Source organism: Vanessa cardui, chromosome 11 (genome assembly GCF_905220365.1).
Source record: "Vanessa cardui chromosome 11, ilVanCard2.1, whole genome shotgun sequence".
In the NCBI taxonomy this organism is placed as follows: domain Eukaryota; kingdom Metazoa; phylum Arthropoda; class Insecta; order Lepidoptera; family Nymphalidae; genus Vanessa; species Vanessa cardui.
The window spans coordinates 12,751,455-12,765,628 of NC_061133.1; the positions used below are offsets into that span (position 1 = coordinate 12,751,455).

Below are 14,174 nucleotides of genomic sequence, written 5' to 3' on the forward strand. Positions count from 1 at the left end.
AAATGTTATAAAAAATTATAACATTCCTCAACGAGTCTTTAGGCACTCGTAAATTAGGGACTATCATCAAAACACACAAAATGATTAAAGAAAGGAAGAAAATCGTAGATTAACAACTGAATAAAAAATAAGAACTAGCTTAGTCAGAAGACTAGAAAGTCTAGCTACTCTAGATACCATAATTTCGGAAAACATTGGTGAAAAACTTTTAAGTTAACTTTTTAACAAGTAATTTAACAAGTTAGTAAACTTTAGTGAAAAGAACTGAGGATATTTAACATTGTGCAACTTACTTTTCCTTCGGGACAGAAGCATCCTTCAATCGGTTCTTTGTCGCACTTCTTAGGATTGTCTTTAAGTTCGTCGTAGTTGTCACACGTCCTTTCGCAGTCCACGCACGCTCTGTACACCAGCGGGGCTTCGCTGTGAAACAAAAAATGATAATTTTTATAGCCCATATGTCGAAATTATGAAATCTTTTCTGAAAGTACATAATATTTGTAATATTTAAAAGTCATAACTTTAAGTAAGAAAAAACAAGAAGGTGTCCAGTTGTTAGCTATTCGTATGCTACAAATGGTGAAAATAACTTGACTTAATTAATTGGGTTAAATAATAGCTAGAGTGATTTGGGTTTGGAACATTAAAAATGGCCGGATAAACCAAATCTACGACCCTGGGCAATGCAATTTTAGAGGCCTTCTTTCTATCACAACGCAATGCGCCCTAGGTTTTCGTCTAGACTTCCTAATCAATAATATGACCTTGTTGGTAACAGCGGAATAGAGTGAGTCAGCTAAGTGAAGCAAGCCATTTAAGCCGACTCTCCGTAAGGGCAAGTGGCATGCGTCACGGCAGCATGCGTAAGCGATCCCGTGGCGTCCATCGAAAGACGGAGAGGGTACCGCTGGTTTTTTAGTGGGTAAACCCGGCGTACTTGGGCGCACTCGGCGTCCAGGGCTCCGGGGAGTACCACACGCCCCCCCCCCCACTTTCCGTAAAGCGCGTAAAGCGTTTTTCCAGCGAGAAAAAAAAAAGGGCAAGTGGCATGCACTGACCAGGGGTAGGGGCAGAGGTCGCGGCGCCAGTCCACGCAGACGCCCTGGCGGCGGCACTGCGCGGCGTAGCGCTGCAGCGCGCCGCACGCGTCGGGCGCCGCCAGCGCGCAGCGCTCCGCCTCGCACTGCGCCACGAACGCCTCGGGCTCCACTAGCGCGTGGCACTGCGACGCCACACACATGTTATTTAATTGTCACTAATGAGGAGCTAAGAGCTGAGATGGCCCAGTGGTTAGAACGCGTGCATCTTAACCGATGATTGCGGGTTCAACCCCAGGCAAGCACCACTATATATATGTGCTTAATTGTGTTTATAATTCATCTCGTGCTCGGCGGTGAAGGAAAACATCGTGAGGAAACCTGCATGTGTCTAATTTCATCGAAATTCTGTCACATGTGCATTCCACCAACCCGCATTGGAACAGCGTGGTGGAATATGTTCCAATCTCTCTCCTTAATGGAAGAGGAGGCCTTATCTCAGCAGTGGGAAATTTACAGGCTGTTACTTTACTTTACTTTACTTTACGAGGAGCTAGCAATTGTTTAAGTTGCTGCATTTTAATTAATAATAATAGTAATAATTACTTTGATCGTATATGTTATATTATTTATTTAGGAGTTGTTGATATGGTCAAAATCAAATGGAAAAACGTTCGTCACTTACGGCACCAAACTTATCGACGTCGTAGATGTTGTAGCACGGGTTGGTCTCTGGCGGTATGGGTGCACACTCTTCCGGCGGTGGAGCCTCGTCGCACTGCTCTTGTGGGGGTATCTCCAGTGTCGTGAGTGCCTCGGGACTCGCTTGCCAACTCTTGCCGTACTGTGAAAATCAAATAAAAGATGTGAAGGCCACATTATCGGACGGGTCCAAGGCTTGAAAAGGTTTTAAAATGGTTAAAGTAAATAAAAATATAGGTAGTGTTCTTTTTCAAGGCAATTCATTTTATAGATGACTTGTAACAAATCGACTATTTTTAGAGGGATATTTGTATAACTAACGAGATTGAAGTCGTCGGTGATGGTGCCGTTGCTGGTGGTGAGGTGGTCGAGGTATCCTGCGCAGACGCCACACAGACCCTCGGTCCGGTTGCTGTACAGGAACGACGGGACGCGCACGCTGAACTCCATTTTGGATTGGATCACTATCAGCTGAGAATGAGAATAATACATTTATGTATTAAATGCGTAATATCTTAAGCGTATCAATGTCCCTATATAATCAATTAAATATAATAAAATCAAAATATCACACATTGATTAATCAAAAAATCTAAGAAACTGTAACACCTACAAACTTGAAATTCGGTAGGCAGATTCATAATAGGTTTAATACATCTGCTATGATCCGGAATCCAGGTTTACGAATCGCACCGCTAAGAAAGTAAAACGGCGTTGAAAGTTTGTGTCTTTTATTATAAAATAGAAAACAAGAACCTTTATTTAAAACATCTAATAAGTTTATCTTTAGTAGTTCGTCCAATGTCTTTTTTTTATGGCATAGGTTGACGGACGAGCATATGGGCCACCTGATGGTAAGTGGTCACCATTGCCCATAGACAATGACGCTGTAAGAAATATTAAGTATTCCTTAAATCGTCAATGCGCCACCAACCTTGGGAACTAAGATATTATGTCCCTTGTGCCTGTAGTTACACTAGCTCACTCACCCTTCAAACCGGAACACAACAATACCGAGTTCTGTTATTTGGCGGTAGAATACCTGATGAGTGGGTGGTACCTACCCAGAGGGGCTTACACAAAGCCCTACCACCAAGATGTTACGATTTCCTCAAAACCATTTTTTATTCCTATTACAACTTCTATTATTTTACATCAATTCATATTTTACTGACTTAAGATATCTTGTTATACTTTATTATTATTATTAGATATCTTACCTCGACATGTTGGTCCGGAAGGAGTACGCTGACGTCCTGCCCGTTGACCAGGCTGATAGTGCCCCAGTCGTTTGTCATTGGGTATTTGAACTGAGGTTTGCCGTTCACCGTCGTTATAAGCTGGAAGAATTTTCTTGTTAGTCCAAAATTTTAAACAAATTAAACATTGTGCATTAAGTTGCCGCATTATCTTCGATTTTCTACTAAATAACGAGTGGCATTGAATTGCAAGATACTTTAAATATCCGCAGTGTGGTTCTGCAAGAATTCACTTCGTTTATCACTTGTGAAATTTTGACAACTGATTTACAGTGATACGCAATTATGATATACTTATATAATTACCAGGTTAAATGTCATTTATCACATTAGAACATTTCACATTAATGTCATGCGGTGAGTTTTGAATTTCTTGTTACAGAATAGCTCAACAGTTAAGTCCTAGGATGCCGTAAGTTGTCAAATATTTTTACCCTAACATTATAATATTTTAACATGGTAGTATACGTTTATATGCACGAGGAAGCCTCTGATTAACAGTTGGTTCCTTAATATTTTTACAGTTATTTGACAAAATAACGATGTTGGATCTGAAATAAAAGTGCTTAAAAAATAAATTGACAACAAAGTTGCTTACTTTCCCAGTCTCCTGATCTTTGTTTACATGAATTACGTTCTTCTCGTGTATGAGATGAACGCTCTTAGTGCAGACTGCGGCGGAGTTGTCTTCACACGGGCCGTTTGATGCGTACACCTAGTATTAAGATAAATTAGATAGATTGCAATAGCTTAGCTTTCAACTGGCTTTTCAAAGAAATGCCTGATGTTGGTACAGTTTATCGATTTTACAATTATAGTCAATTTAAGAAAGTACTATCGATCATAAGTAATAGTTGTTCTTTAGAGAAATTGAGTTTGGTACCTTAGTTCAATTGTAGTTGGTTTTCAATTCAAAACACATCGATAAACAAAGACCTCTTAAAATACGTCAACAGTTTTGAATTTTTGGAAATAAATAATCGCATTATTGATCGTTTTTACTTTTTTAAACGTAGTCAGTTTGTGCAATAAAAAAACCTGGTATTTGTGGTATCCAGTCTCATTGGTGTCTCTGGACGCGAGGTAGGTGCAGTTCCCGAGGAAGGGCAGGTCGTCGCCTTCGAAGGTCACATACTTGGCTGGTGAGCCCACTCCCGTACATGTACCTATAATAGCCAAGCTATGTAATGGATGAGGGTCACATGGTATCTTACTACTATTCCTTGAAATACTGTGAGCACGACGTGAAATAGAAACGGTACACTTTTAAATTAATATTTCTTATTATTTATGCGATGACACTAAGTTTATCTTCTTATTGTCTTATAATTCTCTCTTCTGACGGACAATTTCACGTGAAAATAGGTACGCACTTATTTTTTTGCTTATACTTAATATAACACTCTATTTGAAATATATTTATGTACAATCAATTTTCATCAGTTTGTACCACGTTGATTAGTATGACTTACAGTCAAGACATTCGGATGGCGTGACGCACTGGTCGGCTTTCCTCAGCTTGCCCTCGGGGCAGTAGCAGCCCGGGAAGCACTGGCCCTCCTCCACCGGACACGAGGCTGACCCCGAGCCGCACGCTGGCTCGCATCGCTTGCGGTAGCAGTCGTAGTGGACCAGCGGAGCTGGACACTCCGCCGCTGAGAAAAGGTTACAATATACCATAAAGCGATGGAAAGATACATACAAGTTTTGGAACACATATTCAGCTGTTTTATTTCCTGTCGGTAAGATAGGCACCGTTATTAATTTTGTCAATCGTTGACGTTTGAACGAGATTATGGACCTTGACCAATTATTTACATAATCAATCAAGATTAGTCTGTTTGTGATAAAATGTAACTGATTTATCGCTTAAGAAGATTGAAATCAGACTAACTGGTTATTGTTTTTAAAGTAGATGATTGGCAACTCACGGCAATCCATCTGCATTCTCCAGCTTGAAACGTCGATGTTCTTATCTGCGGCTAAGCACTCTGCTACGAGTTTCTCCACTAGCAGACATCTGCATTCGTCCTCGGTCTTCTTGGTGCCGTTGATGACCAGGTCTGCACACTTGCAGATTTTCTCTAAGCAAATGCTTCGCCACTTGTCCAAGTTGAGTACCTTCGCGCATTGAGACAATGGCTCCTCTCTACAAACAATATTAGAATATCATTCGCCCTTATGATATTTTGTGAATATTCTATCATTAAAATAATTCATATTTCATATATATCATCTGAAGAGTTTAGGGTTCTTACTTTTTTATAATACTAGAGAATTTTGGAACCATCTTTAACCAATTTAAATTTTATATATAAAATATCGAGATAGGAGTCGAGATGATCCAGTCGTTAAAACGCGTGCATCTTAACCGATGATTGCGGGTTCAAACCCAGGCAAGCACCGCTGATTCATGTGCTTAATTTGTCTTTATAATTCATCTCGTGCTCAGCGGTGAAGGAAAACATCGTGAGGAAACCTGCATGTGACACATTTGTATTCCACCAACCCGCATTGGAACAGCGTGGTGGAATATGTTCCAAACCTTCTCCTCAAAGGGAGAGGAGGCCTTTAGCCCAGCCGTGGGAATTTAAAGGCTGTTGTTGTTGTTGTTATAAAATATCAAGTGGTATAGCTCTTAAAGTCTAAAATACCTTAAAATGATCAAGCAGATACTAAAAGTGTCACAAAATACTCTACGAATTACCGGCAAAAATGATTAAACAAAGACAATGAATTGACGTCAGAGGACACTCACGTGATGACCTTACAGAGGTCCCAGACCCGCTTCTGCTTGTCCCTGGGCACGGCGTCGACGCGGCAGTCCTGCGGCTGCAGGCCGGGCTTGGCCCAGGCGCGCCCGAACTGCTCCAGCGTGGTGGCCACGCGACCGTTGGGCGTCGCGCGGTCGTCGATGGCGTCGCCGTTGAACAACCCGCACAGCCCGTCCACGTGGCCCATGTATTTCTTAGACACCTATCGAATGGTGGCCTTGACTTTAGATGACGAGACTTGATCATCAGGCTATCATAATCTATATTCTATACATCTAGTTGTACGAATTGTATAAAATTTGTGAGAGGACAGAATTCAGTTTTTATTTTGGGTTTAGTATAAGTTGTTATTCAGATAAATCTTATGAAAGTGCGCTTTAAGATACTTATAATTTGAAATACTTGAATTTCTAAACAAAATTTAACCTATATTTAAAGTAAATGTGAATGTAACTTTGCCTGATTGTTTATCTGTCGCTCATTCACGAACAAACCGCTGAATCGATTTTGATGAAATTTGGTATGAAGCAAATTCTAACTCCAAAAAAAGGACATAGGCTACTTTTTGCCTTAAAAATGTCAATCAAAACCCTAAAACGAGAGTAATCAGCAGGCGACTACTAGTATAAAATAAAATTAAAAAAAATACACTGGTCGAAACATTCTGCCAAATAATTTTCCATTAGCAAAAACAAAATTTGTCGAACTATAAATGTTTGAAGTGTTAAAGAAATCTTTACGAACCCCGATCTTAACGTCACCATCCGGACTGTAGAGCACGGTGAAGTTATATTTGCGCGACTTGATGGCGATGCCATCACCGAGCCGGTTCACGTCGAAGCTGTTCTTCTGGAAGCAGATCTTGTTCGTTTGTTCCACTGTGTACTCGTAGTCGTTGTACTCTATCATCATGTTCGGTTTCACGAGTATCAACTCCATATCTTGGAGAACCAGGAGCTGATTCTGACAATTTGTCGAGTCGCATTTCTTACGCACTGTAAAATATATTTATATATTCGTTTACCATTAATACCGCTTACTACTTGATTGACTAACGGCCCTACATAGTCTAGGTAGCCTAATTAGATATTCTACCGCCAAATTGCAATACTCAGTATTGTTATATTCCGGTTTGAAGGGTGAGTGAGACAGTGTATCTATAGGCACAAGGAACTTACCACATTAGATATGGTCTTTGGGCATTGGAATGTAAGGAAACAGCGTGATTTATTAAGGTGACAACATGTTATTAGATACCCTGTATGCCTGTTCTTCTATAATTTCGGTAAAATTATATAAAAAAGTCTTACAAATATTTAAAAGACTTTTAGATAAACTATGGTTCTCTCTTTTTGTCATCATTGATTCAACATTCGAAAGAAAAAGACAACATTATTTATCTAATCACCGTAACAATATAGATATAGCTGTTATCGTTAAACGAATAGTAAGACATAAAAAGGTAACTCACGTAGAATAGTCCACTCGCCGATGCGGTTCTCTCTGGCGAGTATATGATTGCATATGTCGTATTTATACTCGCTGCCGTCGAAAGTACTAAAAGTGCGTCCCGTCACGTTGCAGAAAACAGGCCGTTCTGGTGGCGGCACACAAATGTACCTAAAGCAAAATATATACTTAACAACAATCCCAAAATGAATCGTCTATGATAAGTATAGTACACAAATTATGATTATTTTTTCCAATAATAATTTTGTACCCTATTAATATACTTTGCACTATTGTTAGTTTATAAGCGTAGCAATATCAACTACTTAAGTTAATCGGAAGGTATTATTGTGTTCTTTTGTGTTTCCTTTTTTTTGTTCATAACATCTGCGTCGCTTGGTAATGGTATACTTAAATGACGAAATTCACGGTAATTGACCCGTGATCCTCGCCAATGCCAAACAATATTTGGCAAACATACTATTTCATTAATATATTTACTGGATAGATTAAATGGTGTATATGTATGTGTGTATGTGTGAGGGTAAATAAAAAGTCTTTATCAACTCACTGAGGACACTTGTTGGCTCCATCCGGCACGCTTTCTAGTTTCAGTGAGTATGTGGGCGGGCACGCGGGAGTCGAGCATATGAGGGGCGCAGGCGTCGAACCCTTAGGGGGGATAGGGGGAAGGTGAGGAATACACTTGAACTGCACGCATTCCTTCTTCTCTGTAGGAGTATTAGTCAGCGCAGGCTTGTCTAAGGTGAAAGCCTGATTCCGTTGTGGTCGAGACGGTGGACCTGATTATAATAATATTTTAGAACGAGCAATTATGATTAATGAAGATACATACCAAAATATAATGAATACTCACTATAATATCCGCCCTTCGAGAAACTAGTCTTGGAGAATCCACCTTTGGAGTATCCTCTTCCTCCCTTAGCGCCCTTGTAGAACCTCTGGTACGAGTACCTGGGTCTTGGAGGAGGCAGGTCTAAGGCGGACTTGTAGCTCGAGTGTGACGCTGACGTTTGACGGACAATGTATCCAGGCGGACACTCCACTTTGGGGCATTCAATCGCTGGCAAGAATATATTTATTATAGATTATATATATGGTAAAATGTTAGTTTGGCCGAGTGGCGATGGTTCAAATGGGTAGCGCTATAATTGATTTATTGACATATATTATATTGGGTATAGACCGTTATGTTCATATCCACAATATATACTGGAAAAAAAATTGAACAAGTACAAAAAAAAATTCAGAATTTTAAATTATAATAATAATAATAGTTTTATTATAAGTGGGGTCGGTAATCATTTATAAAGTTCTTTATAAATTACAGTCACTCACGTTTTTCAGTTGTAGTGGTAGGCGCAACAGTGGTAGTTACAGGAATAGCGGCCACTGTGGGCACGACGGTAGTTATCACGGTTTCGGTGACGGGTGCTAAGGTGGTGCATGCCAGCTCGTCATCGGGACAATCTTGGAGGCCGTCACACCATTTGTCCAGGGGCAAGCAAAGCTTGCTGGTAGGGCAGATCTTGGTGCCGTTGGTGCAAGGCTCACAGAGGCATTCGCAACTTGCTGTCAGGGTCGGTACAAGGTCCTAGGCAACAACATTTATAAATAATGAACAAATCACTTTGGACCTATCACCATCATAATATATAATCAATTAAAGTTAAATTTGGAACCTATTATCTTTTTCACTTAAATGAAGAAGTTTACGTGCTGTGTTATTTTACAAGGTAACATTTCAGAAGTGTTATTATTAGATTTATTAGCTATATATATAGAGGGTTATTAAAGATATGATTTGTAGTTACCGGTTCACAAACGCACTGCTTGGCGGGCTTACAGTCAGCTATTCCTCCCAACTTACAAACGCATTCATCACAATCGTCGCCGCGGTACGTGGAGCCCACCGGGTATCTGGTGTATACAAAAAAATTAAATACTCGTTTAACTATCAATAGTAAATTATCATTAATCATTTTATTTCTAATGGCATTCTTCTTTTCAACATTCTTCACGTGGACTATTTTAGAGGAGAACTAAATGAGACATTCATTATTATTAATGCTGATATAATTTGAATTTTGTCAGCTTACACAATGTTTGAAAAGAAAGTGTCCTATGAGCCACTTGTATATAATCTCGACCTATAGATGCGAGGAAATAGAGGATTGGCAGACCATACACCTGGGATATGGGTTATGGGAGGCACTCACGTGATGAAGCCGACGAGGCAGGGGCACTGGTCGCGCGGCACGCAGTTCTCGCCGTCGTAGTGCAGCGGCGCGGCGCACGCGCACGCGGCGGCCGGCACGCCCGCGCACAGCGCGCACGCCGCCGCCACGCGCTCCTCGCGCGCCTCCTCCACGCGCGCTGGGGGCACCTTACGATTTAAGGCGATTGTCTTTTGCCACTACCGACTACTACTACTCTACTCGAGGTCGCCATACTTTTAGTAAAGGAACATCCTATTTTGTTTAGTAAGATTGACGAAAACTTAAAATATTTATACATAATAATAAATTCAAAATCAAAGTATACTTTATTCAAGTGGGCTTTTACAAGCACTTTTGAATCGTCATTTAACAATTAAGTGAAGCTACCACCGGTTCGGAAAGTAGATTCTACCGAGAAGAACCGGCAAGAAACTCAGTAGTTACTCTTTTTCAACATTTAAAAAAATACAGTCATGTTAGTTATTAAGTTAATACAATTATTAAATTAATATATCCTGCCTGGAAGTCAACAGGTATTAATTCCACGCTTTTTTATCATCTACAAAGTCTTGTATCGAATAATACGCCTTTTTCACCAATGTATTTTTTATAAACGATTTGAATTTACGAGACGGCAAAGTTAAAAATGTCTGTTGCAAAAATTGCATTTTGAATTAACTTTTTATCACACAGTACCTATAGATGTTTAGTCTTCCATTTATTCTACCACTTCTGTCTATGAAAATGATTATTATTTGACTATGTTAAATGAATCAAATGAGAAATACATACGATATGGCTCGAAGCAGCCGATCGGCTCGACTTTGATCTCGATATTGTTCTGCCATTTGACGGGCAGTACTTTGAGGTACTGCGCGCGTATCGGCGGCCGGAACTCATTCAACACCACGCTGTCCGAGTCGAAGTTCGCGATCACCAACTTGTTCTCGCCCTTCTCGTTAAGCAGCGGGTTGAATGTTGACAGGTTGGAGGTGTACATGACGTTGTATGCGGTCACCCAACCGGAGGGACCTCCCTTTGTCTTGATACCCGTTAAATTCCGAGGTGATGTAAAGTTGAACTGGTGGAAAACGTATTAAGTCAGAATAACATCACAATGGGAAATTTTGCTATTGAAGTTGAGTTGGATTTGTTATATTACATCATATAGGTTATCCATGAGAACATAATACGTTTTTGACTTAACGACAATAGGCTATTTGACAATGCGAAAAATTAATTGTGAATTATTGTAATCAGTGTATATTATGAATTTAAAAATGGTTATTTATAGGTACTAACGAAAGTTGAAAATAATACTTAATTGATTCAAAGAACCATAAATAAAAATGCATTTTTTCAAACGTTTGTCACGTGACACAAAACACTCCTGATTGACCGGGCTTATGATGAAGTCACTTTCTTGTAAACTTTGCTTTTCTACTATATTGTACCACAGATTAAAATACAGTAAAGTGACGTCACCGACCCCATTGCAGCGCCATATTGTCCAAGTAGCGTTTTTGCGCGCTATTTAAAAATGGAATTTTCAATATGATATTTATCGGCAAATATGTACTACAAATAAAAAATACAATTGGGTTGCTTAATGTATACTAAATATTATAAAATAGCTTTTAAAAACCAGTCAAATAGCCTATATCAAATAATATATAAAAATTTGATCTCGTTCTTACCATTATCCATTCTCCAGGGGTACTGTAAAGAGGTTTCCAGCCGCGCTCTGAGTCCAGCTTCAGTTTAGGTATGGCGTCGAAGTTTGAGCTCACTTCCACCATGTTGATTGGAAGCTCAGCTCCGAAGCCCAGAGGCTCCGTGCAGTTTAAGAAAGGTTCCGGCTACGGACATTGTGATTATTAAAATATGTACTTATATTTGTACAAAAATAACACTAAAAAATAGGTTTAGGATGTTTTTCAAGAAAATAAATTTATATAATATTTATTTCATTTAAGAACTTAACAATCTATCCCAAGTAAAAGATAAGCACTTACAGTTGTTGGTACAGTGAGGCCTAGTGTTGACGCAACGGTAGTAGATGTAGTGGGAATTGTAACAGTTGTAGGTATAGTGCCTGGCGTTGAAGTCGGGGTAGTAGGCGTAGTCGGTGCCGTAACAGTTGTAGGGATAGGAGTGGTAGTAGTAGTCGTGGAAGGAGTTTCAGTTATTTCAGGGCTAGTAGCTTCTTCTGGCGTCGTTGTGAACTCCTGACAGCCAATCAGCTCCATGCGCACTGCGACCTCTTCGTGCCACGTGATTGGTCGGATGCGTACAAACTTTGCTTCGATTGGCGGCTCGATCATTTGTTTCATTGGCGTTTTGTTGTCTATCGGTCCACGGAATATCTACAGAGATAAACAAAAGGGCGTAAAAGCGTAACTTTGAAATTAAAGATGAAAGGATTAAGAATAGAAAATGTTTTTTTTGTGTTAAATTTTGACTATGTTCAATCATAAACCTCGTATAGCGCGGGGTATTACTGTTTGTCTAATTATTGTTACTAATTAATAAATAATTAGTCTTAAGACGATTTAATTGGTACAAATATCTGATAATCTACAAAATCTAATTGTATAATTTTGTCATGAAAGATGCTGTTTTCTATTAATAATACATTTAATTCTAGAAAATTACTTTTAACTCCTTAATAACCTACCTTAGGTTTCCCATCAGGACCATCGACAGCGGAGAAGATGGAACCATCATCCCCATACATAATATCATAGCTGGTGACGTATTGGTTAAACAGTGGACTGCCCTGCATCATCACGCCGTATATTGGTTCTTTCTGAGGCAATTCCACCTGAATGTAGGGGTTTGCGTCTGACAGGTCTGGGTTCCAGCTTCCAGCTGTAAATATAGAGATTCAGTTTTGATTTTTATAAGTAACGATTATTTGCTATTGTTATACATGGGTTTTAGAATTGAATTGACTTTTATGCATACCAAACTTATTTTCTGATTTTCGGGATTTTTGGCTTCGCACGAATATAACAAAGATCTACAGAGCTTACTCAAATTATTTGTAAACGAAGATCGCGTCACCAAACTTACACATAAACTCAAACTCAAATTACTCAAATTACTTTATTCAACGTAAAAGCATTAAGCTTGAGAAGAAACGGCGAAAAAATAGTTAAGGAACCATTCAAATTCTGATTCGGTGTGTACCCAGGTGTACCCTTTAGTAGCTTAGAATATAATTTAATTTAAATCAAGATGAGCCTTAATGTTGTCTTAGATTTTCGCGATTATTACACATTGAAATAAAACTAGTTTTAACGGATTTAAATCGCGTATATTACTGACACTACATTACAGACTCCGGGTAGTCTACCCGTGACCACGAACGCTGTAAAGTGCTCGAAACGTCGGCATGATAAAAATAATTAATATACGCGATTTAAATCCGTTAAAACTAGTTTTATTTCAAGACGAGCCTTGTTTTGGTCGTAGTCTGTAGGGTTTTTGTAATTCATACCAGAGGAAGCTGTCGGGTGTCCATTAAATACTGCATACTCGGGTTTGAACATCGGACTGGCTGCTGAACTGGATGTGAACGCGACCGTCGGCAGCCGGTCACCTTCCCAAAGCAAGTTCTTGTAGCTGATGAATTGTGAAATGGAATATTGTTATGAGATCCTCGAAATCATCTTTTGAAGTTTTGTGGTTGGCAGAAACAATGGGATGGACGTATTTTTTTCCTTATTTTTTTTAAAGAATTAGATACTATGTCGTTTTCAATAATAAACAAGGATTCTTATTTTTTGATTAAGCTATATTTTGTATGTTTGGAGTTTCTATATTTCTTACTAATAATTCCTATTTCCCAATTGAATAAAATTGCCTAAGAAATTGGTTTATTTGTATATATAAACAATCAGTTTTTTTGAAAATAGCGATTTTGTTAAGACTCAAATAAGGACTAAAGTTAATCGATTCTTACTTATCAGGGTTGCATTCTGGTGGTGGCGTTTCTGTATTCTTCACTAGAATAGTAGTTTCAACAATAGGTACTGTTGTTGGGACGAATGTTGTTGTTGCATTTGTGGTACGTATGGTAGTAATTGTTGTGGGGATGGGAGTCGTAGTGGTGGTGGTGGTTGTAGATGTGGTGGTTGTGGATGTTGTTGTGGTGGTACTCGTGGTAGGGCTAGGGGTGCGAATCGGCTCTGGTAACATAATTGGAGAGTGTGTGGAACCCTTGATGGGGGTTTCTATAGAGACGCATTCTGTGGTGTCGCAGTGCATTGCGTTGTCCAAGCACTGGCATTTTTGACAACCTTCGTTGACCACTCCACCGGGCTGATAGAAAAGAAAAGAGAAAATTATATAACAAGGAAGAAACAAAGCTTTATGCATTTCAATTTAAGTCAACACAGCTCAGCGCTGGGGTCTTGTAATTTGGCAAAAAAAACAAAGGTCGATTTTATTGCATCACTATTTAAAAAATTTCTTTTGACTAAATTCTTCTGTCCAATATACAAAAAAAATACACAAAATACATATATGCGTTAACTTTGGTTCAATAAAATTGAAAAAAAAAAAATCTTGTCGTCCCATCCTCCGCAGCATGTCTTCTCCTTCCATACTTCTCTGTCAGACGTCATCTCACAAGTAACATTCTTTCTAACCATATCGTCTTTCACACAATCCATCTATCGTTTCCTTGGTCGTCCTCTACCTCTGTAT

At 39.2% G+C, this 14,174-nt stretch overlaps 1 protein-coding gene across 1 annotated transcript in view; it reads right to left on the reverse strand.

Annotated features, from left to right (window-relative positions):
* LOC124533754 (hemocytin) overlaps nt 1-14,174 on the reverse strand; it is a 56,190-nt gene that overhangs the window by 6,963 nt on the left and 35,053 nt on the right. Inside the window, exons 39-61 of the mRNA XM_047109237.1 lie at nt 13,429-13,787; nt 12,964-13,088; nt 12,139-12,332; nt 11,477-11,827; nt 11,159-11,320; nt 10,254-10,542; nt 9,462-9,618; nt 9,057-9,162; nt 8,581-8,836; nt 8,099-8,305; nt 7,793-8,024; nt 7,244-7,392; nt 6,517-6,767; nt 5,757-5,974; nt 4,930-5,147; nt 4,471-4,653; nt 4,037-4,164; nt 3,597-3,713; nt 2,960-3,079; nt 2,061-2,210; nt 1,723-1,881; nt 1,059-1,222; nt 294-423 (exon numbers count right to left, since the gene is read on the reverse strand). Of these exons, the coding sequence (XP_046965193.1) occupies nt 294-423; nt 1,059-1,222; nt 1,723-1,881; nt 2,061-2,210; nt 2,960-3,079; nt 3,597-3,713; nt 4,037-4,164; nt 4,471-4,653; nt 4,930-5,147; nt 5,757-5,974; nt 6,517-6,767; nt 7,244-7,392; nt 7,793-8,024; nt 8,099-8,305; nt 8,581-8,836; nt 9,057-9,162; nt 9,462-9,618; nt 10,254-10,542; nt 11,159-11,320; nt 11,477-11,827; nt 12,139-12,332; nt 12,964-13,088; nt 13,429-13,787 (4,425 nt within the window). The remainder of the gene's footprint in view (nt 1-293; nt 424-1,058; nt 1,223-1,722; nt 1,882-2,060; nt 2,211-2,959; nt 3,080-3,596; nt 3,714-4,036; nt 4,165-4,470; nt 4,654-4,929; nt 5,148-5,756; nt 5,975-6,516; nt 6,768-7,243; nt 7,393-7,792; nt 8,025-8,098; nt 8,306-8,580; nt 8,837-9,056; nt 9,163-9,461; nt 9,619-10,253; nt 10,543-11,158; nt 11,321-11,476; nt 11,828-12,138; nt 12,333-12,963; nt 13,089-13,428; nt 13,788-14,174) is intronic.